The sequence below is a fragment of the Coffea eugenioides genome, chromosome 2 (genome assembly GCF_003713205.1).
Source record: "Coffea eugenioides isolate CCC68of chromosome 2, Ceug_1.0, whole genome shotgun sequence".
NCBI lineage: Eukaryota > Viridiplantae > Streptophyta > Magnoliopsida > Gentianales > Rubiaceae > Coffea > Coffea eugenioides.
The window spans coordinates 65,561,608-65,587,816 of NC_040036.1; the positions used below are offsets into that span (position 1 = coordinate 65,561,608).

The following is a 26,209-nucleotide window of genomic DNA, read 5'->3' on the forward strand; positions in this document are numbered from 1 at the left end:
AACACTTTTTTAGTCCTTTATATATAAAATCAACCAGAATGGTCCTTCACATTTAAATTGTGAGCCAATGTGGTCCTATTGCTCGTTTTTGCTCATTTCTCATGCTAAAAATAGCACGCCCCTCTCACCTGGTCATATTTTTAGGGGCAAAACCGGAAACACATTTCATTACCCGTTGAAAGTAAAAGGAATGGACAACCACCAAAATACACATTTCACCTTTGGCTCTCAAAGTTTCAAGAAACCCCAAATTGCATCCCCGAATGGTGGCGAAAATCCCAGAAATGTTCTTCTGGAGGGTTTTAAGGTCAAGCTCAGGCCTTTCGGAACTCTTGCCAGAAGGGTCACCTATACGGCCGGTGGCTCCCCCAATGAGGGCAACAGCACGGTGACCGCAGCGGAGGAACCAAGAGAGAACAATAATGCCAAGGAGATTGCCGAGGTGGAGGCTGTCGACGGTGGGGTTGAAACCACAGTAGACTCGAAGAGGTGGTTGGTTAGGGGCAAAGGAGGAGCAGATGGACCTGAGACTATCGCTGGTGAGAGATTCCAGCAGGCCCCTCTGTTCCAGAATTTCCACCACACTGGAGGAGGTATTGGCGGCATGTGAGCGTGGAAGATAGGAAGCAGCAGCTGCTGCTTCTTGTGAAAGCAAAGTAGAAGTAGAATAAGAAGCGAAGTGGTATCGGTATGAAAATGGTGCAAAAGCTCGGGGTCCTTTGAGAAGAAGACAAGAGCAGGAGGAGCTAGAGGGGGAAGAAGGCAACCTGTTTAGTCTGAACAAGGTGACCGCCCCAGCCCCAATAGCAGCAGCAGCAGCCGAAGCCGCCACAGGCATCTCTTCTGCTGCTAGATATATATATATATAAGGGCATGAAACTAAAAGATCCTTCGAAAAAAAAATCAGAATTTGGCAAACGCCAACAACAGTGGAATGCTGAAAAATGAGATTCGAGCTAAATACACACTACTTATTCAACAGCCAACAGCAGTTTCAAGAAACTCATTGTGAAGTCCCATTTTCCCGATTCGGTCTGCATCTTTTTTATTTTCTTCACGAATTTCTGGCCAAATTTTTGATTATTTCTCAATCACACCTTACAGGTTTGTCGTCATCATCATCAGCAGTACATTTCCAAGTAATGCTTGTTAATTCGCGGATGCCATTTAGGGTTTCTTGAAACTTTGAGAGCCAAAGGTGAAATGTGTATTTTGGTGGTTGTCCATTCCTTTTACTTTCAACGGGTAATGAAATGTGTTTCCGGTTTTGCCCCTAAAAATATGACCATGTGAGAGGGGCGTGCTATTTTTAGCCGGAGAAATGAGCAAAAATGAGCAATAGGACCACATTGGCTCACAATTTAAATGTGAAAGACCATTCTGGCTGATTTTATATGTAAAGGACTAAAAAAGTGTTTTTGGTAAATGTTAGGGACCACTTTGGAAAATTTCCCTTTTGCAAATGTAATTATTGATTGGATTGGACAAACATGAGAATTTAGGGTATAAAGTGTCCAAAATTAAGAGTTTTGGGTATAAAGCATCCAAAATTAAAGTTTAAAATGCAAAGTAAAAAAATAATATAAAATCAAGAGTGCAAAGTGTATTTTTCGCAAGTTATTTTTCATAAAAGTAGATAAAAGTAGTCAGAGTTTAGCTAGCTGTAGTGGTATTTTTTGTATAGCTGGCTCTCGACTCTTGTGTACGTCCAAGCACTATTCAATAAATATATTTTTACCTAATAAAAACCAATTATTTATTTAAACAGAAATCTGAATCTTGTATGTAACTAATCAAATGAAAATTGCCAATGATATTTTTTTCTTTTTACTCAACTCAAGGAAAATTCAAATCCTATAAGAAAAAAAGGGAAAAAAAAGGGATAGAGTTCGAGTCGTTTGACAGTCAAAGCAAGAACCTCATGATAACAAACTTGGGCTGGGTATTGGATTGTTAGTGGTTCCTGGGCTTGGGCTTGAGGCCCGTTTCGATTGCGTGACATAATCCCCAAGGTCACCTTTCTGCTTTGGTCAATTGCTTTTGTAATCAATTAGCTCACATAACTTGGAAACTCGCAGGAATTGCATGCTTTTGCTAAGTATATATAATGACGATCTTTAGCACAAGCGAGCTCAGTATTAGCACAGCACAAACTACTGAAGAGTTCTTCAAAAAAACTACTGAGAGTTCCATCTACACCGAAGCAATGGCTGGTGAAGATGAGATGCCAAGAGTGAAGTTGGGAAGCCAAGGACTTGAGGTAAAGCCCATTTTTTACATCTTGTTCAAAAAATTTTTTGTTTTTTGACATGGGTTCTTGCTTTATTGTTAAATGTGTTAGGCTTCAATGCAAAACACCTGATGAATAATTTTGCTGTTTGGTATTGTACAGAAAATTTGTTTGTTAATTAGTTGTTTCCCATAATCCATCTTGATGAAGATAACAGTTGCATTTAAAATTGCTTTGTGTAAACATGTTTTCTTTGTTTGTTTATATCTTGGGCTTTGGAAGAAATATTGGATGGACTAGTTAGAGTTCCTGATTGGAGAAAGTTCTTGGTAGAATATTTCTGAAGATTTCTCATAAATGTGAATGAATCCTTCAACCTCCTTGTCTATCTGTTGATTTGTTTAGTATTTGTTCTCACTTCTGTAATTTCTTATTTGCGGTTTCAGGTTTCAAGAATTGGATTTGGCTGTATGGGCCTAACTGGAATCTACAATTCGCCAGTACCAGAGGAGGATGGAATTGCAATACTCAAGCAGGCGTATTACCAAGGAGTTACATTTTGGGATACCTCAGATGTATATGGAGCAGAACATGCTAACGAATACTTGGTTGGAAAGGTAATTCTATGCTAATCAACGTTGATAAAAGTTTTGTTTTAGTAATACTAGTATAATAGTGATATTGAAGGCCGTAATGAAGAACTCCAATTAGCTTCACCTTTTTTCCTGCTTAAATGATTCCGTTGTGAAGAATTACTGAGTGCCTATGCTTGTCATGACTCATGTGCTTCTATGATCAGCTACGTCTGATTTCACTTTTTTATACTTTCTTGTGTTTATTGACAAAAACAAAAAAAAGTGATATTTTTAGAAGCTGAAGTCGAGATTTCCAGAAACAGAGAGCTATAAAGAGATTTTGTAAAACCAGACTAGTAATTGGCTAGCTTTTGATGAAATCAGGTTGAAAGTTGAGACCTGTGGGAGAAAACAAGAAAAGCTTCAGAAATCATGTTTCTTTATCTTTTATTTTTTTTTGGAACTGCAACTCGGATCCATTATACATGTAATAATAGCATATGATCACCTTAGCTTGAAATTTTGAAAGAGAACAATCAATAGCTGTATCCAAGAGGACTGTATTTTCAGGGCAACCATGAAGATTCTTATAATTTCGAACAATAAATTGCAAAATTATACCAACTTATCACCTTGAATGGCGATGTTTGCCTCGTTTTATTTCCTTGATACGTAGTAGGTTGCCATTTGGATAATAGAAAAGAACAATACAAGGAGCTAAGATTTTAGGAACATGAATTATCAGTTTGATTTTCTTTCATATACGGTTAATGTGATTTCCCCAAGTTATCAGCTTCCTTAGACTATATATATTGGTAATACTTCTGCTTGTTAAATCTATCTTCATCAGAGTAGGATTGCACACAGAGATTGAAAGAGGAGGCTTTTGCCTTTCTAAGAAATATTTTTTTTGCTTCTTTGGTTTTCATTTTCCTCAGGTGGGATCTTAGGTTTTGAACTGTAAAAAGATGAAACGAAGTCTTCATTTTGCAATTTTAGAGTTTCCATATGATCAATGTAATCCAATTCTTGCAGGCATTGAAGCAACTGCCTCGCGAAAAAGTCCAGTTAGCTACAAAGTTCGGTGTGTTTAAAATTGAGCCCACAAAAGTAACAGTAAAAGGCACTCCTGAATATGTTCGCTCCTGCTGTGAGAATAGCTTGAAGCGCCTTCAAGTGGACTACATAGATCTCTATTACATACATCGAATAGACACTACAGTACCGATTGAAGAAACAGTGAGTGTTTGATCCACTCCTCCTGCTCTGTCTGACTTGTTAAGAGAAAATCTCTTGCCCATTTTCCTTTATATTACATTTTGAGGCCTATGATTCATATTTTCGATCAATGACGGCACATGTTTAGTAAGAAATGTACTAGTGGTTCTCTTACGGTATTGTGCTTGTGCTGATGAATAACTCTACTTACTCTGTTGCAGATGGGAGAGCTTAAAAAATTAGTTGAAGAAGGTAAAATTAAGTACATTGGGTTATCTGAAGCTAGCCCAGATACTATAAGGAGGGCACATGCTGTTCATCCTATCACTGCTTTGCAACAGGAATATTCCCTGTGGACCCGTGACATCGAGCCAGAGTTGCTACCTCTCTGCAGGTTACTGAAAAATTTTGTGATCATTTTGGTCTCATGACTGGCCCTATTCTATGAATATACATTTTGATAAGAAGGTCATGCTGCATCTATAGATGCTAGATTATAAGTTTATTTCCTTTTGGTAGGCTTGTTCAATCATGGGGTTATAGTTGCAAGTTCTTATATCTCTTCTTTTTCCTTTGTAGTATAAGCTTTTCGCTTCTTTTCAACAGCACTTTGAGTTTAGAACATTTTACTTTAATATTGAGTTTCTATACGCAGGGAACTTGGAATTGGGTTGGTTCCATATAGCCCTGTCGGTCGTGGTCTTTTTGCTGGCAAGGCTGTTGTTGAAAGCTTGCCTCAGAATAGCTTCTTGGTATGATTACAAAAGTCTATTTTCTATGCCTTTCTATTGCCTTTTCTTGAATTTGACGACTTGTATGGATTTATTCCCAATTTACTCATGGATGGACTACTTTAATTGTTTGTCTGCAGGAAACTCATCCAAGGTATACAGGAGAGAACTTCGAAAAGAACAAGACCATATATTTCCGCTTAGATGCGTTGGCTAAAAAGCATGGATGCACTCCTGCCCAACTTGCAATTGCTTGGGTTCTTCGTCAGGGTGAAGGCATTGTACCCATTCCTGGTAAGCTCGGTCAGAACAATTGTTTGTTTGATGCTACTAATTCACCTATATCATTCGTTGAGAACGTTAGGCAGGTTCAGAACCACAAAAACTCCATTTGTTTTTCCTGTTGAGGGCATAAGTGAATCTTTGAACCCTATTCTCAACTGTGGTTGCAGTAAACTGTCAACTTAATGATTCTTTTAACTTCAAATTTCAAAAGAAACTTTGAAGTGAGTTACTTGTTTCTTGGTGTCTCTCTATGATTTGAAGGAACTAGAAGAAGAAAGTTTGGTCTGTAACTCAGGGAACTTTCTAGTTGAAAACTAGCCGGCGCTGCAGTTGCCTAAATTTAACTCACAATTGTTCTCAACCCACAGCTTTGTTTTGCACTTCTCTTATTAAGGTGCATCATGTCTTGAGAAATGCATTTCAGCAAACATCATAGTGTATTTACTAATAGATACTGTATAATTAAGAAGCAGCTTCCCAATCCTCGTTCTTGTTCACCATCCATATTTGTTCTTTTGAATGCATGCTAAGCGGTTCAGCATGCTATTCTGTTCATGTTCCTGCAGGATTCATGTTTGATGTCTTGCTACAGTCTTGAATCCAAAAACTTTGCAATCAGGATTCAGGCGAAGATACAGAAACCTGCATTGTCATGCAGTTTGATCAAAGAAGTTCTATAAACCAACAGTCGCAACAATGTTGCTCATCATTGCCAACAGTTTATATATGAAGTTCTGATCTAAATATTGAACAAAGTTTTAAATACTTGGAACAAAGATTATCAACTTTGAACTAACATCCTATTTCTGCAGTGATATATGTTTGAATGCTAAAGTGGATCTGTCATGCTTTCTCAGGTACAACTAAAGTAAAAAATCTTCAAGAAAATAATGGTTCTGTGAAAGTCAAGCTCACAGAGGAGGATTTGAAGGAGCTATCAGATGCAGTGCCAATCAACAATGTTGCAGGACAGAGGACATCAGATGCACTATTCCGTACTTCGTTTTACTTTGCTAGTACACCACCACCACCGAAGAAGTGCAGACTAGAGTAATTTGTTTAATGCAATAGGATGTCTTGTTTTATTTGGTTCCCTGTGTGTTGGAGAATTTCAAAATAATAGGACTTTTGTCCTACGATCAATTATGTAATGTACGATTGTTTGGTTTCTAAATTGGGTATGATTCTTATAATTCTACATTTGCTAGTAGAATTCGATAAGAGATGTGTTTCTTTATTGTTCAGACATAATTCCCTCTATAAATAACTATCAAGTAAGTGTAGACACGTACAATCATAAAAAATTCCAAGAAAACGTCTAACTTTTATCATTCTATAATTTATTTTCAATATATATATATATATATATAGATATATAATCGTATTGGTTCAAAAGCTAATGTTGAATTTTTTTGTGAACTCGAACTCGATTTGAGCACGTTGAATTTGAACGCAATTTGGTCGGCTTAACTTCGACTTAAGTTCAATGTTGATTAAACTTGAATCGAGTTTTAATCTAACCAACTCATAAGCCATAGCGACCAGCTTGATTCGATTCTATAATTCGTTTTCAATATTTTTATTTTGACAAATCTTTCCATCGTGAGTACTCAATGATTCAACCCATTTTCTTCTTCTTCTTTTCCAATTTTCTTTTACTGTTTCATTTATGTTTTCTTTCTCATCCCTTCTTCTTCTCTATCTCATCCCATCAACACCACAATCTGTACCCTTCACCAGTTCCATTAGAGCCAATGTTTTCTTGCTTGTTTTTCTTTTTTCACCCGCTCTTTCTTTTTTGTCCCTTTTTCCTTTTTGTTTCTTTTCCCTCGCTTCCTTTTTCTTTTCTATTTCATCCTTTGCTCCAGCATCAACACCACGACCTTCCCCATTGGCGCCGATGCCAATGCCATCACCACCACTGCCACCGCCACTCGTATGTCGAATATAAGAACTTCCTTGTAATTTCTCAATCAGACCACCAGCAATCTTTTGCAAAATTCCAAATTGGGAAGGGTAGAAGGAGGAAAAAGAGGCTAATTAGGTTGATGAAATAGGTGTGTTTTTGGAAAGCAAATCACTTTAATTCATTATACTCTTATATCATAAAAGTGAGCTACATTCGTCGTTAATTTGGATGGATTCTGTCCATTTTCCACTATGGTTGAAACAACGAGAAATGAAGAAAAAAAGGGAGCAAAATAACATAGAGAAAAAAAACATAAGAAAGAAAGATGGTAGGAGTGCATTTAACCCATGCAATTTTTTTCCCTTCAACGTAGGGTCAAGTCATTGGTCGAAAAGGGTAATATTCTGAGTTAGAGATTCTGATGAGAGTAAAGTGATTATTTAATTGATGACATTAGCGGATACTTTTTTCATTCGGTTAGTTCAGGTTAATGCTGCAAATTACCTATTAAGGATCATTAGTGGTAATCTTACAAAATTAGGTCCTGTTTGATAGCTCAATTCAGTACTTAAATTTAATGGATTTAGATCCTAATATATTTAAACCGTTTGATAACCAAAAATTAAATATTTGAATTAATTAAGTGGCACTGAATTTCCTAAACAAAATTTGCTCTCAAAATTAAATGATAAGCTATTCACTTATCATTGAATATGATATACATTCAAATATATTAGATTTAATACTTAAAAAAACAATAACTTAATAAATTTAAATTTCAAATTTCAGATTTTAATTTTATCAAACGCAGCCTAAGTTATTCTTCGAAACTTGGATGACATTTGCTTTCAATGAAGGAATATTCGTCGGTGAGGAAATAGAGTTATTAACCCTCTAGTAATGCTACAAGAAGCCAATGTTTTGAAAACCGGATCGGATCGGTCGGTTCGATCGGTTGAATCGCAAATCGGCCATGCCTCAGATCCGGTTCAATTAAAAATTCAAAGAATTAATTGAAGCGTTCAAAATCGGTCAAGAACCGGTTGAACAGGTAAAAATCGATAAAAACCAGGAGGTTCAATCGATTTTTATTAAGTATTTATTTTCTAAAATAAATATTTTAGTTTTATTCAAAAATTTTAATACTAAAATGAATAAAAAATTAGTAAACCTTTGAACCGAAGTCAAACCGATTGAACCGATCAAATCATAAATCGAAAGGTTTTTCGATTCACTCTCTGATCCGGGTTTAAAAACATTGCAAGAAGCAACATTTTGATACGAGTCATCAATACCATGCTATTGACTTGAGGGATTGAGTACTACTCCAAAAGGCCACAATTTCATACACAAGTCATTACTACCATGCACGTGGCATCTAAAAATACTACTATGCAAGAAAACCCAAAAAAAAAGTAAATTATTGAAATAATTCCTAATTAAAAATTTAGCTAAAGTTTGGCTAAAAGTCAAATTGGTCTCTCATCTCTAAGTTTGGCTAATTAGTCATCCAATTAATTCTTTGTAGCCAATTCAGTCCTTAAGGTGTAACCACTGAAAATTTCAAGTTTTCTCCACCAAAAATAGTCTCTAATGTAAACTAGTTAACCTATGGGCAAAAATGAAAACTAACTGCTCAGCCGAGTTTAAATGCATTAAAAACACACTTACAGTAGATTTGATCCTTTAATTGTGTTCTTAATCTAAGTTAAAAGCACTAAAGATACACTTTTCAGACCAAATCAGACACATTAAAAACCAATATAAGTGTGCTTTAGTGTGTTTAAACTTGATCGAAAAATTATTTTCTATTTTTGTCCCTAGGTTGATCAGTTTACAGTAGAAAACTACTAGTCTTTAGTGGAGAAAATTCAACTTTTTTGGTGGCTCACCGCATAAGCACCAAATTGGCTACCCCAAAAAAAAAAAAATGGTTGGCGTACTTAATTGGCAAAATTAAAGACAGGGACCAATTGGGCTTCAGTAAAATTGTTAGGAACTACTTCATCCAAATTATTTTGTCGTGTTTCGCAAATTCAATTTTTTACGAATAGCAGTTTGATTCTCTTTTCAGTCTTACCTCCACAAATATGATTTGTCTTTCTCAATAGACAAACATTTTGGGCATATCAAAATTGAAAGTATGACACTGTATCCCTTTAAATTATAATAATACAATCACTTTAATCCCTAATATTATTTTCTAGACATTTTACCTCATTATTAATCTAACTAGTATGGTCAAAAAATTTTAAATGTATTTACCCTTTTTTTTATATATAATTAAAAATAAAAAATTGAAATAGTTATTCTTCATTTCGTTTTCACTTTAAGAGATCAAAAAACATAAAAATAAAAGGGTTTTCTTAAATTTCTTTTTGCACACTTATTAATACTAGGAAAAAAAAAGAGATAGGAGAGAAGGAGACAAAAAATTAGATTTTACAAAGAAAGAAAAAAAAAGAAGAATCTAACATTATTGTATTATTTTAAAATTGTCACGATTAAAATTGGAATTGTGCAGGAAACAGAAAAATAAAATAATTTTAAAATAATAAAAATATTTAATTCTTTCCTATTTGTATTTTTTTGAAAAAAGAATTGAGCTCTCTCTCTCTCTCTCCCCCTATCTCTTCGTCTCTCTCTCCTCTTCTTTCCATTTTTTCAATATTAATAACTTTGCCAATAAAAAAGAGATTAACCTTTCCTTTTAGTGCTTGGAAGACTTGGGGTGCTGAAAGTTTAGGAAGAAAGGAGTGTGGTTTGCACTCACAAGCAATTTTTGGAAGGTATCATGGCTGCCTTCCTTTTTCTCTTCTTAATCTTGCTAAAGTTTGGATAGAAGCTCTTAATCTTGGTTTATAATGGTTAATTAGTGAGTTTTGCATGATATGGTGGAATGTTTAGTTAGGGTTTGATATTTTCAGTTGTGATTCTTGTTTTATCTAGTAGATGATGTTGATTAACTTGGATAGGGACTTGGGGTAGTGATTCAAGACATAAATGTGATTTTCAAGCATTGAATCATCAAATTCCAGAAATTGTAGGCCAATCTGTCCTGTTTCTAACCTGTATGTTCGAATATGATAGAGGCTGAATCAGGTCTAGGTCAAAACATGAAAGTTGTAGGGAATGGAGTTAAATAGCTTCCTGCAAATTTTCAACTCAATCGGAGTACTGTAACATGTGAAATGACAAAATTAACCCTGGCTGCCAAATGCCTTTTTGCGCAGGCAGTGTTCTCTTTTCTCTGAGATAGCACATTTTGACGTTGAAAATGAACGAATTTGGTGTTGATATCTTCATAGGAAATGTAGTTCTCTGTCTTAGCTTCGAAAACGCCATAAAATTTACCCCAATCCAATAAGCGTAGCTTCAGTTGTGACTGAAACGTCAAGAGACGTCAAACCTGCTGTTTAGCTATTTGTCTTTAAAACTTGCTTTCGGTTGCATTGTTAGACTTGTCTTGTAATTGGATGACATTGATCCTAGTTGAAGGGCTATTGTGTTAGCATTGCTTATGTGTGACTTTGGGGCTGATTTGAGGAAAATAATGAAGCCATAAATTGCTGGAAAATAGCTAAATACAAAGGGCATGCCGCCCAAATTTTCACTCGAGCGCTAGGTGGATGTACTCGCAACTTCAGCGAAGATTTGAGGACGAATTGAACTTGAATTGTTTAGGGTATTCGAGTCTTCTTTTGTAGAGGTATAAGCTGGAATTTGACCGAAACTCGTACCCTTGGAAAAGTGAAAGTAGCGACGAATAGGAATACGTTTTCCTTGTCTTTTCGACTCAAAGTGGAATTTCAAAGTTTTAATCGCTTCATTGCCAAAACTAAAACAAGCACGCATGGTTGACGGAGTGTCAACAGGTGGTCAAGTTCGGGGAATTGAACTGGTTTTGAAGCCACTTGTATCCTACCATTGTGATGTTACATTTCTGTTTATTGATGTAAAATATCTTGGTTTACATATTTATTTGGATGTGATTTTACGTTTTTACCACGATTATTCACTAAGCATATAACTTACCCCATTCCATTTGTTTTCCTTAGCAGGGTCGACCCAGGGAAAGTTCGGGAAGGTGTATTGACTTTTGGTTTATAGAATAGTTGATTTTGCCCTAGTACTTGTTATAAGTTGACTAGTAAGATGTATATATTTGTTGTGGTGGTTATAGTTAGTAGCTTCTCTAGGGTTTACTTTCTGGTACTAGTGGTGTGTATGATTTGATGTAATAGTTTATACAACTTTTGAAGATGTAATAGAGTAAATAGAACTTTCTTTTAGCGTGAAATCTATTTTCTCATTTTTGGTATCGAGTCCTGGCGTGAACTAGGCAAACGATCCGCTAAACCCTTTGGTACGCCTCTGGATACGGTGGGGTCGTCACAGAGACTGTAATCTTGACATTTTCCTTTTAATTTTTGTTTCAAATGTAAACCAACAACAAATATAATACTACTACTTCACTTTGTATTGATTCTGCGTCTAGAAGTCAGAACTTGGTGGTGTTACTAAATTGGACTCTTGAATAGATTGGTGAACACTGAATTGGAGGAGAGAGTTAGTTGTACATTTATGACTCCTATTGCTGTATTTCTTTCCATATCTGTTTTCTGCACAAGTTAATAATTTTATGACCGCGAAAGATTGAATGTTGAGGCCTGTGTGGACACCATTAGTAGTGTACCAAAATGCCGTGTGTATTTTAGTGGTTCAATTTAGTCTCGTCAAAATGGGGACCAAGCCAGGTCCAATTGGGCAAGATCACGCTCTTCATTACGAGCTTTTACACATGCTTCTAGAGCTACTCGATTCGCTACAGCATCTGGCGCATTACCCCAAGGGTGTCCTAAAGTTCCTCCACCGAACTGTAGTACAGAATCATCCCCAAAGATCTCGGTCAGAGCAGGCATATGCCAAATGTGAATACCTCCTGAAGCCACGGGTATAACACCTGGTAGAGAGACCCAATCTTGAGTGAAATAAATACCGTGGCTTCGGTCTTTTTCAATAAAATCATCACGCAGTAAATCAACAAAGCCCAAAGTGATATCTCTTTCCCCTTCAACTTTACCTACTACGGTACCGACGTGAATATGATCTCTACCAGACATATGTAAGAGGATTATGCAGTATCAAAGATAAAGCGGGTAAAAAAAAAAGCAATACAAAAGTAAAACGGAAGCAAAACTAGATTTTTTCCGAAAACGTTATTTAGTTTTTCAATTGAGATGGGGCGATCCTTTGAATCAAAGAATGATCAATAATGTCAAAATATATTGTCTCCTGCTTCGACTGATAAATCCAAGAAAAATTACTATATCTTCGATTCAAAGAAGAGAAATGAGTCAGATTATATGTCACGGGTGTAATTTTTTCAGAATTAGGTGGAAACCTAAATAGCTGTTTGAACGGCCTATTTCCAAAAAAAAAAAAAAAGCTAAAATATCTTCAAATTTTAGAAAAACACTAAAATAATCTACATTAAATAAGGTATTGGTGCAAAGGCCGGTACTGGTGGTGGCCCTGGTTGGTGATGGAGGTTGCTGTTGATGGGGCAGTGGGCGGTGGAGAGGATAGGGGTGTTTTTTCAAAAAAAAAAAAAAAGGTGCTTTGAGTATTTTGGACAAATACTAATTATTTTTTCTAAAACAACTACAATAAAATATGATAAAGGGGGCTGGAATGGGTTGGACAGTGTGGGGGAAAGGAGTGTAAGTTGGAAATTCTGGATTCGAGATTTTGCACTTATAGAAAAATAAAATAAAATATGATAAACTTTTAGACAAACATCCAGAAAATACAAGCGAACCAATTTTTGTTGTATACCCCTAATCAATCTACAATTTATATAAATGTACACTAAATCTGTAAAAAATAACACAAACCGAATGTAGGTAAACCAAAATCCAACTCAACTTGCTCCAAATTCCAATCCGGTCCAAATAAGATTCCGCGCCTCATAATTCTTACAACATCTAATGTAAACTGGATCAACTTTGGTGTAAAACTTGAGTTTGTAAGTTACATAGTTAAATTTGTATAAAAAAATTATAATTACACTGAATTATACGAATTTACATCCAATAAATCTTAGATTTACACAACAGGTTTGGATTCCAACTTGTGAGGCCCCAAATCCATCCAATCAACGACACCAACTCGTATTTCACAATTTCTCTTGCGTATATCCGGTAATCTTAGATTTACACAACATGTTTGGACCGGAACTTGTGAGACCCCAAATCCATCAAATTAATGGCACCAACCCGTGTTTCACATTTTCTCTTGCAAGGCTGCAACAGCACAGTGGCATATCGTGTTTGGACCGGAACTTGTGAGACCCCAAATCCATCAAATTAACGGCACCAACCCGTGTTTCACATTTTCTCTTGCGTACATCCGGTAATCTTGGATTTATACAACATGTTTGGATTCGAACTTGTGAGGCCCAAATCCATCCAATTAACGACACCAATCAGTATTCCGCGTTTTCTATTGCTTTCATCGAGTAATCTTAGATTCACACAGCACATTTGGACTGGGGGTCCCAAATCCATCAAATTAATGGCACCAACCCGTGTTTCACATTTTCTCTTGCAAGGCTGCAACAGCACAGTAGTATATCGTCCAACTGCTATTTATAGCGGAGCTTACTATTGAGTCCTCATGCAGCTATCTATCAATTTTCCACTTGCATATCTATCTATTTTGCTACAAAGATTTTGTGCCTAGGAAATGGAAATCCATCGTTCGGATTTTCCCCCTGAATTTCTCTTTGGAGCTGCAACTTCTTCTTATCAGGTAATTACTGATATTATTGTTCTTTCACATTTTCAAAATCTGAATTACAAATTCCTTTACCTTAGCACATGATTCCTGCGTGGAATTCCTGAATAAGTTATTCCTTTAGTATTTGGCCACTCCACTAGAAGGTTTCTTACTTTAAATAAATTATAGTCCATTCCAAGCTCATTATGTGATATATGTGAAAAAGCTAATATACACAGTTAAATCTAATCTAACAATTGTTTTTGTTAAGGAGCTTTTATTGATTCTATTAGAATTGTATAATATGTACTCATGCCTACTCATGTCATCAATCCTTTTGCTATACAGTATACGCTCAGGAATTTGTATACGACTATTGGTATACATATAGTCCTATCTAGCTCATCAAACACATGTGGTCCAGTCCCCATTCAAGCACCAGTTCTAGATGTTCCCTAATCTTTGGAGCACTTTCCCAAGAAACACAAGTTAACTGTACTCTCTTCACAATTGTTGCAACAACTTGAACATTAGTCTTGTTGGCTTGTTTGAAAATTCTGTTGTTCCTCTCCTACCATAGATGCAAAATAGTAGCAGAAAGAACCAGCCATTTGAGTTTAGTAGCAAATGATTCAACTTTCAAGTGAGCACTCCACCATTGCACCTCCATCAGCTAGCACATATCTCCCCTATACAACAAACATATCCGTTGTACTTTTTGCCAAACTGACTTTGCAAAAGTAAAATAAAAAAATAGGTGGTCAACTGATTCATCAACTCCACCACAAAATACATAAGTGGGATCAACATTCTACACCCTATCTTCTCGGCCTACCTCTTGTCATAAGCTTCTCTTGTACTGCCAACCATAGGGTAAAAGCAAATTTCAGGACATATCCCTTCCCCCATACCAGTTTATGCCAATTCACAGCATTACCAGGAGGGAATATCTTCCTCATAGCAGACTTGACAGAGAACATTCCTGTTGATGAGCTTAGCCACCTCACATGATCCTCTCTGTGCACGTTTTGCAATAAGGAGAGAGGGGTAGTTTGGGCTCTATTACTTGTAGAAATCCCAATTCCTGTATTTCATTATGTTCCTCCAAATCCATGAGCAACCAGAAATTGAATTGACTTCCCATAAACTTCTCCCTTCTAACAATTGTTCATAGATTGCAAAGTTGAACTTGTACCGCATTGCTGAATTTTCCATATCAATTGTACATGAACAGACTGTGCATGTAATCTGAATTTGTCTCGATATCTCCTCATGGGAAACGGTTATAGAGAAGAGGTAATCCATAGATTTCACAATGAACCATCCAATAAGAGTAGAGCGACTTGAGAGCAATTCGATGGTATATAACTTGGACGACCTGGTTTTTGGACTATGTAATTACTATAATTCATAGATGAGAACTATTTTTGGACAACTCGAATACCAAATAAATATTTTTTGTGTAAAATGTAAATCATCAATTTCCCTCAAGTCCCAAATCTAGCTTAAAGTGGCTTTCAGCATACATGTTCAAATTAATCCTAAATCAGTTAGTTTCGGCTTCTGTCGCTGGATCAATCTGTTTTATGTTGTACTAACCATTGGATTTGAATTTTGTCCCATAGATTGAAGGTGGTGTACGGGAAGGGGGCCGCGGCCTTAGTAATTGGGATTTCTTGTGCAATTCAACACCAGGTTTGTTTGCCTCCCTTCCTTTTTGTGTGCCATCGCTCATCATCAAGCTAGACCTCGTTTTTGCTTTGGGAAAGTCTAAATCAACACTTTTTATTTTTTTGCAGTACAAATAGTACAGGGCTTAATAGTAATGAATTAATGATACATGTGGTAGATGCACAATTGATGTGCATTTATTATATGGAGGTTGTAAATTTAACTATTCTGTTTTATTTTTTTTCCTTTCCTATAATCAATACTGGCATTCCATATAATCTTTTACTAAATCATATTATCATTATTATATCTTTTCGGGCAAATTCTACTTTACCCTCCTATGGTTTAACATTTTTTTATATAACCCCCTTATGTTTCAAAAATTATACCTAACCCCTTTATAGTTTGGATTAAATTATCAAAGTGACGAGAATGATCATTCGTAACGGAGTCACCTAAAATGTCAAAAATACCCTTATGTAAAGTTGAAAATTATTTATTAATCAATGGGGGTTATGTGTATATTTTGAAAATCATAAGTGGGTTATATGGTAAAGTATTAAACCATAAGGGGGTTATATGATAAAATATAAAAATCATACGGGGTTAATGTGTCATGTATTTATAAGGGTAATATCGACATTTTTAGAAGTTTTGTTACGAGTGACTATTTCCGTCACTTTGACACTTTAATCCAAACCATGAGAGAGTTATGTATAACTTTTGAAACTATAGGAAGGTTATGTAAAAAAATGCTAAATCACAGGAGAGTAAAATGTAATTTGCCTTATCTTTTCGGCTACTTTTGAATAGTAGCGGAATGAGTGAAGCCGAATATGGACATCGAATTACAAGATCTGCTGTTGTTTTCTCATAACAAATTATATAGTTTGTTTTCAATTTTGTTTAAGTCAAAGTAACAGCAAAACTGGTCGCTTTGTTTTAGGGCTATAAATATGTCGTATCCTTTTAAATTGCATGAAAGGTTGTGCCTCTGATTTTAAGAAATTGGCTGATTTCCAGGAAAGGCCCAAGGTCAAAATGGAAACGTTGCATGTTATTCATACGGGCTGTACAAGGTAGTAATTAGCCGTCAATAATTAGTTGCTCATTCAAACAGTCCTTGTCGTTTCCAAGTTTTTTGTGCCTAACAAAAATTTTGACTTCCATTTTCTGTCTAATGAGCTTCACAGGAAGATGTGAAAATTTGCAAGAAACTGGGCTTGGACTCCTACAGATTTTCAATTTCATGGAGTAGAGTATTGCCCGGTAAAAAAGAGAAAATTATTATTAGAAATTTCATGATGTCTGATCTTTTAAATTGTTCTAGGATTATAAACAAACTGTTTCCTCTACTGCCAAATATTTGCAAATTCTGATTCTGAGATATTCCATTATATGTTTAATTATAAGGGATACAATTACAGTTTCTAAATTTTGTTCATCGTGTTTTTTTTTTTGCCAAATGTACATCCTAGGTGGGAGACTAAGTGCAGGCGTAAACAGAGAAGGAATCCAGTACTACAACAATCTCATTGACGAGCTCTTGGCAAATGGTAAACTTTAATAAAGATTTTGCTTTGTAAAAACTGAAATTAGATTAATCTAAGAAATTTCACTGACCATTTCATCTGTTATAGGCATTCAACCTTTTGTGACCCTGCACCACTTTGAAGTTCCACAAATTCTCGAAGAACAGTATGGTGGTTTCTTAGATAAGAGAATTATGTAAGCATAAATTATTTAAATTGTCTTTCTTTCCTAAAGAAAGAAAACAAAACGGAATAGGGCAAGCAATTTATTTAGATGCTCCAAAACGAAACCATATTTCTTCGTGAGAAAAACCATCTTCTTTTAATGTAATCTTGTATTTGCCAATTAATAAAACTAAAAAAGACACCTTTTAGATAAAGGGCCCATTCCATCTTGTTAAATCGAACAGCACAATACTGGAAGATCTACTCAATTGATGAAGTTTTAGTAATTGGAGATATGTATTTAGATGAATTTACAAAAAAAGTGTTCTTACTTTTGAATTTAATTTAACAGAAAGGACTATCTGGACCTTGCTGAATTGTGCTTTTGGGAATTCGGTGATCGTGTGAAATATTGGACAACATTCAATGAGCCATGGACTTTTATATACTTTGGATATGTAACTGGTCAATTTCCCCCTTGTCGAGGTTCCTCTTCAGAGGAGCACGCGAAACTTTCTGCTGTCCAACACAAAACTCATCTCCGGAACCCATTGGTTTGTGAAGATGGAGATCCAGGTGTTGAACCATATACTGCAGCACGTAACTTGCTCCTTGCTCATGCTGAAGCAGTTGATCTTTACAGGAAAAAATTCAAGGTTGGCATACATGCTTATAAGTGAAGAACCACTTTTAATCCCTTAAATTAACAAAAAGAAAAAAAAAAGTTGATGACGGTAAAATCTCCCAAGATTAGCAGTCAAAATACTTATTATCATGATGAAGTTGTGATCAAATTTGCGCAGGCTCAAGGGGGACAAATTGGCATAACACTCGTTGCCCATTGGTTTGAGCCATTCCATCACCACTTAGAGAGAGACATACATGCCGCTCAACGAGTACAGGACTTTATGTTGGGCTGGTAAGTGCAGAAACAAGCATAAATACTTAATTATGCCCATCGAGATTCCCTACATTCCTATGGATGAGAAGGCCATTAAATTCTCAACCCTTGTCCAAATATATTGGTTTCACATTATCAAATATTCCTATTCACGGGTATGAGTTTCCAGGTTTATGGATCCAATAACATATGGTCGATATCCAAAGAGCATGACAGATAATGTGCCACCAGAGCGCCTTCAACGATTTTCAGAGGAAGAATCCATCCAACTAAGAGGATCATATGATTTCCTTGGGCTCAACTATTACACAGCCAGATATGTAGTTGCTGCATCTGTCCTCCACAGTGGACCTCCGAGCTACATTACTGATTCGCATGCCACTCATAAAAGTAAGCTTCTGAGAAGATCTTCTGGAAAACCCCTATTGGTTTTTGTTTTCTTTCAAAAAAGTGTAATTTCAATTTTGCTGATCTTTTATCTTTGTTGTTGTTTTCTTTTCTCCCCTCCATATAGACAATGGTCCTGATGGGAATCCTATTGGTGAACCAGTAAGTAATTATTTGCATGTCTCGTTTATGACAATATATTCATCAATAAACATCTTACATGCTATTTCACTACCTTTTTTTTTTTTTTTTGGTTCTTGATTCTCAGACTGAGTGTGATTGGCTATTCAGTTATCCGAAGGGGATGCACAAGATTTTGCACTACATAAAGCAACGTTACAATGATCCACCAATTTTTATCACTGAGAATGGTAATTAACCTAACAAAATTTGCTTTCTACTCGATCAACTTTTTCACAAATAATCATTATTTTTTTCTTTTTCCTCTTGATATTTCATCTTGCTTGTCACTTATATAGGACTTGCTGATAAAAATCATCCTGATTATACGGTTTCTGAAGCTTGTAACGATGAGACGAGGATTGAATACCTTCGTGAGCACTTAAAAGAAATAAGACTGGCCATGATTGAGTAAGTTCTTAATTGCTTTGGCATATTAGTATCTCTATATTACGAATTGAGGAAATGGCCACTAAACTATATAAAATTCTCTATTTATATCACTAAATTGTTTGTTAAGTTAAAATGGTCAATCAGCAAATTAGAGTTTACATTCTTGAAGCAAAACTGTACTTTTTATTAATTGAATTACCAAAATCTTACGTTTTACTCGTTGCTTGATTAAATATATATATATCTATATACACACACACACATACATATGGATGTTTGTTAAACGACCATCTTGGCTCTAAAAAATGGTCAGTAATCAAATCAAAGAATTTATAATTATTTAGTTACTATTTACGCCATTTGGTGTTGCAAATTACCCGGTAGCAAATTTATTTTGTTTTTATGACTAACATATCTATATATATTTGCAGAAATCGTGTCAATGTCAAGGGATATTTCGTATGGTCATTGATGGACAATTTCGAGTGGGCATCAGGCTACAATTATCGGTTTGGCCTTGTGTATGTTAACTTCACAGATCGTTATTTGTCAAGATTCCCAAAAAACTCAGCTCTATGGTACATGAATTTTCTGGACAAGAAGTATAGACCTATACCACATCCACTGAAAAATAATGCCCTACTTGAGGATGAAACTATAAGCCCTACTTCTACTTCGCCGCTGCCATATCAAACGAATGCCCCAAATTCGGGAGAAATGGTTGTTCATGAGGGTACTCCAACTAAGAGGCACCGCAAAACTTGATCCTCTTTAGCAGCATTTTAGCGTTCGTGGTCAGGGTTGTCACCAGAAGGCTCTGCAGATGCTTTGTGTTCTAATTTCTGTTCTGTAATAAGGAGCTATGCTTTTTGCTCTATTTGTGTTCCGTAATAAGGAGCTCTGCTTTGACTCTGTACTAAGAAGCTATGCTGTGTGTTTCAATTTTATCCTAATTTCAATATGAGAATTGGACGTGCTTATTATGTGTGTGATTAAATAATAAATTCCACTTCTCCCATATATTTGTATATATATATCAATATCCTCTGCTGCTTTCTGAAGCTAACAAATTCTCAAGGAACAATAGTTCACAATGAATTCGCAAACCATGGATATTTCGTGATTTGCACAAGTTCTCTAAAAAAGGAGTGGCACACTTAAGAAGTGAAAATTAATCTAAACCATTCTATACGATCCTTATGGTAATCCTTGTTGAATCTGATAGTTTTTTTATTTTCATTTTTTAAAACATAAACGCACTGTATGCGCAACAAAATCATTTATGTTTGTACCACAATGTTGTGCTCTCTATTATCATGAAGCTTGTCTTCCTATATTGACTTTTGAGTCAACTTTCATGTTCAAAGGCATAATACTGTACAAATATTTTCTTTGGATTATGGAAACTTCAAATTTTTGTAGGATTTTGGAATTTCAAGGTAATTCCAGGAAAAAAAAAGAACAAAGATAAATTATATGATAGTAATTCATTCCGACTTCGAAAAATGATTTGGGTGATTCAAAAAGTTTAACAATTGGCAAAAAGACTTTAATTACTTATAAAGCTGGATTGGCAGTGACTGCTATGGCATGTCAGATCTTATAGAGATTTGCTTCTTGTGGTATGAGATATTGCACATGTGGGGTATGTGAGGGTGTCTATATGATAGGGAGAAACACCTTAAAGAGAGTCCACCGACGAGCTAATATATAAGTTAGAAATCCAACTCTGATCCAAAAACTTAAGTTATTAGATTTTGGATCCTTATTTACATATTAACCGCTCTTTCTCCATCGGACCAATGTGGGACACAATCCTTTATTCATGAACATAACAAATTTTCTCCTTCATGAGTAACCCTCATATTAAAGTTAAATTTACAAACCCTTCTTCGAACCCACTTTAATACTTAATGCAAGCTCACCTTTATCACCAAGGTCACTTCTTCTCCCAAACATGGATCCACTCTTCTTCAACATCCATACTGCATTTTGGACCTCTGCCAACTCTTGACTCCTCGGTCTAACCCCAACTGGACCCCCTGCCAAACTCATGGCACACCTGGTCCAACACTAGCCAAACTCCTTAGCACTTTGATACTTCGATCCACTATCAAGAAGAGAATTTTCACCGGTCCAACTCCGAGAAGAATTCACTTGCCCATGAGTAACCCAGTCTCGCAACCTGAAACTTTGATACCAATTTGATAGGGAGAAACACCTCGGGAGAGTTCACCAAAGAGCGCAATATGTAAGTCACGAATCCAATTCTGACCCAAAAGTTTAAGCTATTAGGTTTTGAACCCTTATTTACATATTAACCGTTCTTTCTCCATCTCTTGGACCAATGTGGGATACAACCTTTTACTCATAAACCTAACACTATATATGTATGTGTATATAATATATATATATATATATATATGTGTACACACACACACACATATACATATATATGTGTATATCCATAAATACACACACACCCACACACATATATATATGTATATATGTGTACATATATATATGTGTGTGTGTGTGTGTATTTATGGATATACACATATATATGTATATATATATATACATACATATATATATGTATGTGTGTATATATGTATATATCCATACACATATATATGTATATATATATATACATACATATATATGTGTATATCCATAAATACACATATATATATATACACATATATATGTATATATATATATACATACATATATATATGTATGTGTGTATATATGTATATATCCATACACATATATATGTATATATATATATATACATACATATATATATGTATGTGTGTATATATGTATATATCCATATATACACATATATATATACATATGTATATATATCCATATATACACACATATATATACACACACATATATACACATATGTATATATATGTGTGTATCTATGGATATATACATATACATATATACACTTGTATGTGTGTGTGTGTGTGAAATGCTGATTCATTGAAAGCAAAGATAGCCAAGGAGTCAAAGAATATTAATGATGCACAAAGAAAAAAAAACCTGAAAACATCTCTAGTGGATAATGATGAATGAACAATTGCTAAAACAACTTTAGTCGGCAACATGTTTTGCACATTATCATTATGAACAATCTTTTTTTTATTGACACGATATATTCTATACTATAACTACTCCTAAGAAATATTTCAAGGAAAGTCTGGATATTAGAATACAGACCAAAGGATTTGATCAATTGACCTACACCCAATCAGAGTTTTAAAACTTTTTTGGTGACTAACAACTCTAGGAGTAGTTGGTTTATCATTATGAACAATCGCTGAAACAGCTTTAGTCAGCAACATGTTTTGCACGTTGCTCGTTCCTTGACCTTTCCTACATCAGCATGTTGCACAACTAGATATTGAATTGTTAATTAATAGCATATTTTCCTTATTAAGCATATGCAAATTGTTCTTAAATGGATAATGTGATATGATATTGCTACTGAAAGTTTAAATTTGTTAATTAGTTTGCCTTTCATACAGCTACAAATCCCACGATTGAGAAGTTTGGTTGTTTTCGTCTCCACGAAGGTGTCAAACCACCATAAAGTTAGCGACTTCTTGTTTCTAGCAGATTTTTTAAAATTTTTTGTTGTTTTGGTTCAAGTTTTTAGGCTAAAAAGTTTGTCATTTAGATATAATTGCACTAATAATTACTTCTTTTTTTTTTTTTGCTCTAATAATTATATCAACTCATGCTGTCACATAATTAAGTACTAGTGTTCTGGGCACACCTAATGTGTGTGCATTTTAGAAATAATTATTAATTTTTGTGAATATATTAACTTTGTTTTTACAAAATTAAATTTTATATAAAATTCTTCATGAAAAGATTTGCATTTTTTTAGTAATTTTTCTTTAATATAGTTATAATTAATTTGGTAGTTACAATATTTAAGGGAGGCATGAGAGAATATATTAGTAAATGTGATTTGGTGATTATAACAAAAATTAATTTTTTTAAGAACAAAAATGAAAATTTAAAAATGATATAAAATGTTTACCCTAATTGCCACCTTTCTCCCCTTATTATTGTATGGATAATATAGGTGCCCTTCCTCTGAATAGTACAGTACAAGTAATGGTCCAACCACGCTGCCACACGGTTAGCACAGAGCAAACTATTCTTTCGCCTTTTAGAATAAATTAAAAAAAAATATTGGTCCAAATTAGACCAACCTAATGTACGCTTTGATTTGGGACATTCAATTTAAAAGGAATATTTTGGAAAAAAGAAATTTACAATAAACGGCTCAAATTATGTAATTTTTTTTATCTAGGCCATTAAATTTGAAAAGGAAAAAAAATGATTTTGTTAATTTTAAAAATTAACGGCCATATGATATTTGTCTGATCTTGGCTGCAGCAGAAGCCAAGATTTCGTATAATTATTAATTATACGAGTCATATTTACATTCTTTTGTGCTTTGCAAATCAACAGCATTGCTCGAAGACGAATGTTTCTATGGTAACCTTTTTAACTTTTAGAAATTGAGGTATGAAACCCGTTTTCCCAGCAGTGGAATCACACGAGAAAAAGTACAAGAAAGTCGCCGACAAAGTAACAATCATGTAGTTGTTAGAATACCCTACCATTTAAGGCTTGTGGAATCATCAAGAAATGTGCAGCCCACCTATTAAATAAACTATTCAGAAATATGTGCCGTTCACACGCAAATAATTGCAAGGGGAAATGCCAGGAGTTATAAAGTTGGTCCTGTGTTTGGACAGCCATTTTTCTTCAAAAAATTGCTACTTTTTTCATGAACGCATTTCTCTATCACCTTTTTACTTCACAAACATCAAATCGCTACAGTAATTTTTTTACAAAAAATCCAAAAAAATGCAATCCAGACACAATACTTTTGGACTCATCAAGAAATCTTCCGCCCCAAATATCTGGCAACCATTTAATTGCAAAACTTGATAACATAGACAATGTTTTAAAACTCGGACCGTCAATTGAACCGGTGAAGTGAAAAGGTCGAGATTCAATCGGTCGGACCGGTTTGACTCTGGTTTAATGAATTTTTTAAAAAATAATTTATATAAATATATATATGCACAAAATAAGACATGCAATGGACTAATTTAAAACTTTATATGATAAAAAGTTTACTATTTTTGAATAACTTGAATTTTCAAAAAATAAAAATTTTAAATTATAAGTTGAAACAAATAAATTTCATCTCAATTTCAATTATATCTACCAAAAAAATCTTAAATCCAACCCAAAAATATCACAATATTTTGAAATTATACAAAATTCACGTCTATGAGAATTTAGACATTGTGAACTTAAAATTTTAATTTACGTTTTTGATATTTAGATATTACAATTTTAAAAAGGAAGTTTAGAGTTTGAAGGAAGTCAAGAGAATCGAAAATAGAAATGCAAACTTGATAATAAACAAAAAATGAGATAAAAGTGAGTGGTTGTGGCATTAAATAATTTGGGTTAAAGAAAAATAATTCTTTTTAACTTTTTTCAATTTGATGGACAAAAACAAAATTAAAAGATGGAAGAAAACATCAATAAATTAAAACTAAAGAGGTTTGATTAAAAAGGGAGTGACAAAAGAAAAGAGGAGAGAGAGAGAGTTGAAGATTAAAAAGAAACAGTCATGAGAGAATGAAATTTTGTAAAAAAAAATGAAAAAAAGAAATATGGGTGTTTGTTTTATATAAATAAGTTATCAAAAAAAACTAATAAGATGTGATGGTGCAATGGTTACTACATTGGTCTCCTATTACAAAGGTCTTGAATTCAAATCTTAATAGTTGCATTTTGCAAAACTTTAAAAAAAAAAGAGGGAAACTTGAAAATCAGAAACCACCGGTTCAATCCGGTTCAGCGGTTTTTCACGAGTTGACCGATTTTGACCGGTTTTCTGACAATGTCAACACTATTATAGAACCAGACCGGTGCCATGGCCAGTTTGCGGTTCAACCGATCGAACAGGCCGGTCCGGTCCAATTTTCAAAACACTGAACATAGACACAGCTTTGTGGAAGAGTGAAGATAGGAAATTAAGAGAAATGTAGTTTTGGTCCCCTAATATTTGACTTGTGCATTAAATTGGTCGCAAATGTTTCGATCAAAACAAACGTGATCTCTAAAGTTTTTTAATTTTAGGTAGAAAATTTAATAAATACAATTCAATAAATACTTAATGTTATTTACTATTTTTGGGAAAATTTATACCCTCAGAAAATATCCATATTCAAGAGTACCGTTGACAATGGAAGCGTGTATGGTCGGAATAGTACTTGTGCTCCTACTATGGGAACGATGTGCTGCTGTATGGATAAGAAGCCCCAAAGCGTGGTTTCCAATAAAGATGGCTGATGTATGAATATCAGAAAGTCTGTGGACTGATATCTAACGCGGGTTGGGTTTAGCTGAATAGCTTAGTGGCCAGAAGAGGGGTATCAATATAAATATGGGGAATGGGAAAGAAGGCGTAATGGAGAATTAATGAAAGGCTGAAATTGCAAAATGAAAGTGTATATTTTTAACGTAGGAGGGACCGAAGTGCAAATGACCAACGGTGTATGCGATAATTTTAGGTAGGAAAAATCAATCAAAACGTTTCTTATATTTTGTAAAATGACTTTTTTCGCTCATCACTTTTAAAAGTATAATTTTACATCTCTTACAAATTCACATTGACCAAATTTGATCTCTACCTAGGTTTCCGACTATTTTTGGCCGGAATCCACCACGTACCTTGTAAGTGATTATTTTTGAGGGACAACATTATCAAATCAAAACTTACATAATCCAATCCAAAGTCCCTCATATTTCACAAAATGAATTTTTTCGTTTCTCACATTTCGTAAAATGAAAATTTTATCCCTCATTGATCATGTATACAAATACTTTTTCTTTAAACTCATGTATATATCTATTTGATTTCACCTGAATAGTATGAATAGAATGTAATATAATTGTCTTTAATTTCACCTACAACTTCAATTAGATGGTTTTGTTGAATTCAAATAGACATATATTATATGCTATTTGTACAAAATCAAATAGATATATACATGAATTTTTAAAAACAAGAAAAAACTATGTTTACACATGATCAATGAGGGATGAAAATTTTCATTTTGCGAAATGTTAGGGACAAAAAAATTCATTTTGTGAAATATGAGGGACAAGATATGGAATTTGTACTCCTATATTT

The 26,209-nt window shown here is 34.5% G+C and overlaps 2 protein-coding genes across 2 annotated transcripts; both read left to right on the forward strand.

The window, feature by feature from the left end:
- Nucleotides 1-2,203: 2,203 nt before the first annotated feature.
- Nucleotides 2,204-6,129, forward strand: LOC113763910 (perakine reductase-like). Its single transcript, XM_027307907.1, has 7 exons — nt 2,204-2,260; nt 2,677-2,847; nt 3,841-4,044; nt 4,245-4,417; nt 4,679-4,775; nt 4,895-5,048; nt 5,897-6,129. The coding sequence occupies exons 1-7, from the start codon at nt 2,207-2,209 to the stop codon at nt 6,091-6,093; spliced, it is 1,050 nt and encodes a 349-aa protein (XP_027163708.1). The 5' UTR covers nt 2,204-2,206; the 3' UTR covers nt 6,094-6,129.
- Nucleotides 6,130-13,612: 7,483 nt separating this feature from the next.
- Nucleotides 13,613-19,975, forward strand: LOC113760047 (raucaffricine-O-beta-D-glucosidase-like). Its single transcript, XM_027302622.1, has 13 exons — nt 13,613-13,761; nt 15,354-15,423; nt 16,423-16,478; nt 16,593-16,668; nt 16,878-16,955; nt 17,040-17,127; nt 17,449-17,752; nt 17,900-18,015; nt 18,167-18,387; nt 18,512-18,546; nt 18,653-18,755; nt 18,864-18,975; nt 19,389-19,975. Exons 1-13 carry the CDS (start codon nt 13,696-13,698, stop codon nt 19,720-19,722), a joined length of 1,659 nt encoding a protein of 552 aa, XP_027158423.1. The 5' UTR covers nt 13,613-13,695; the 3' UTR covers nt 19,723-19,975.
- The last annotated feature ends 6,234 nt before the right edge of the window (nt 19,976-26,209 follow it).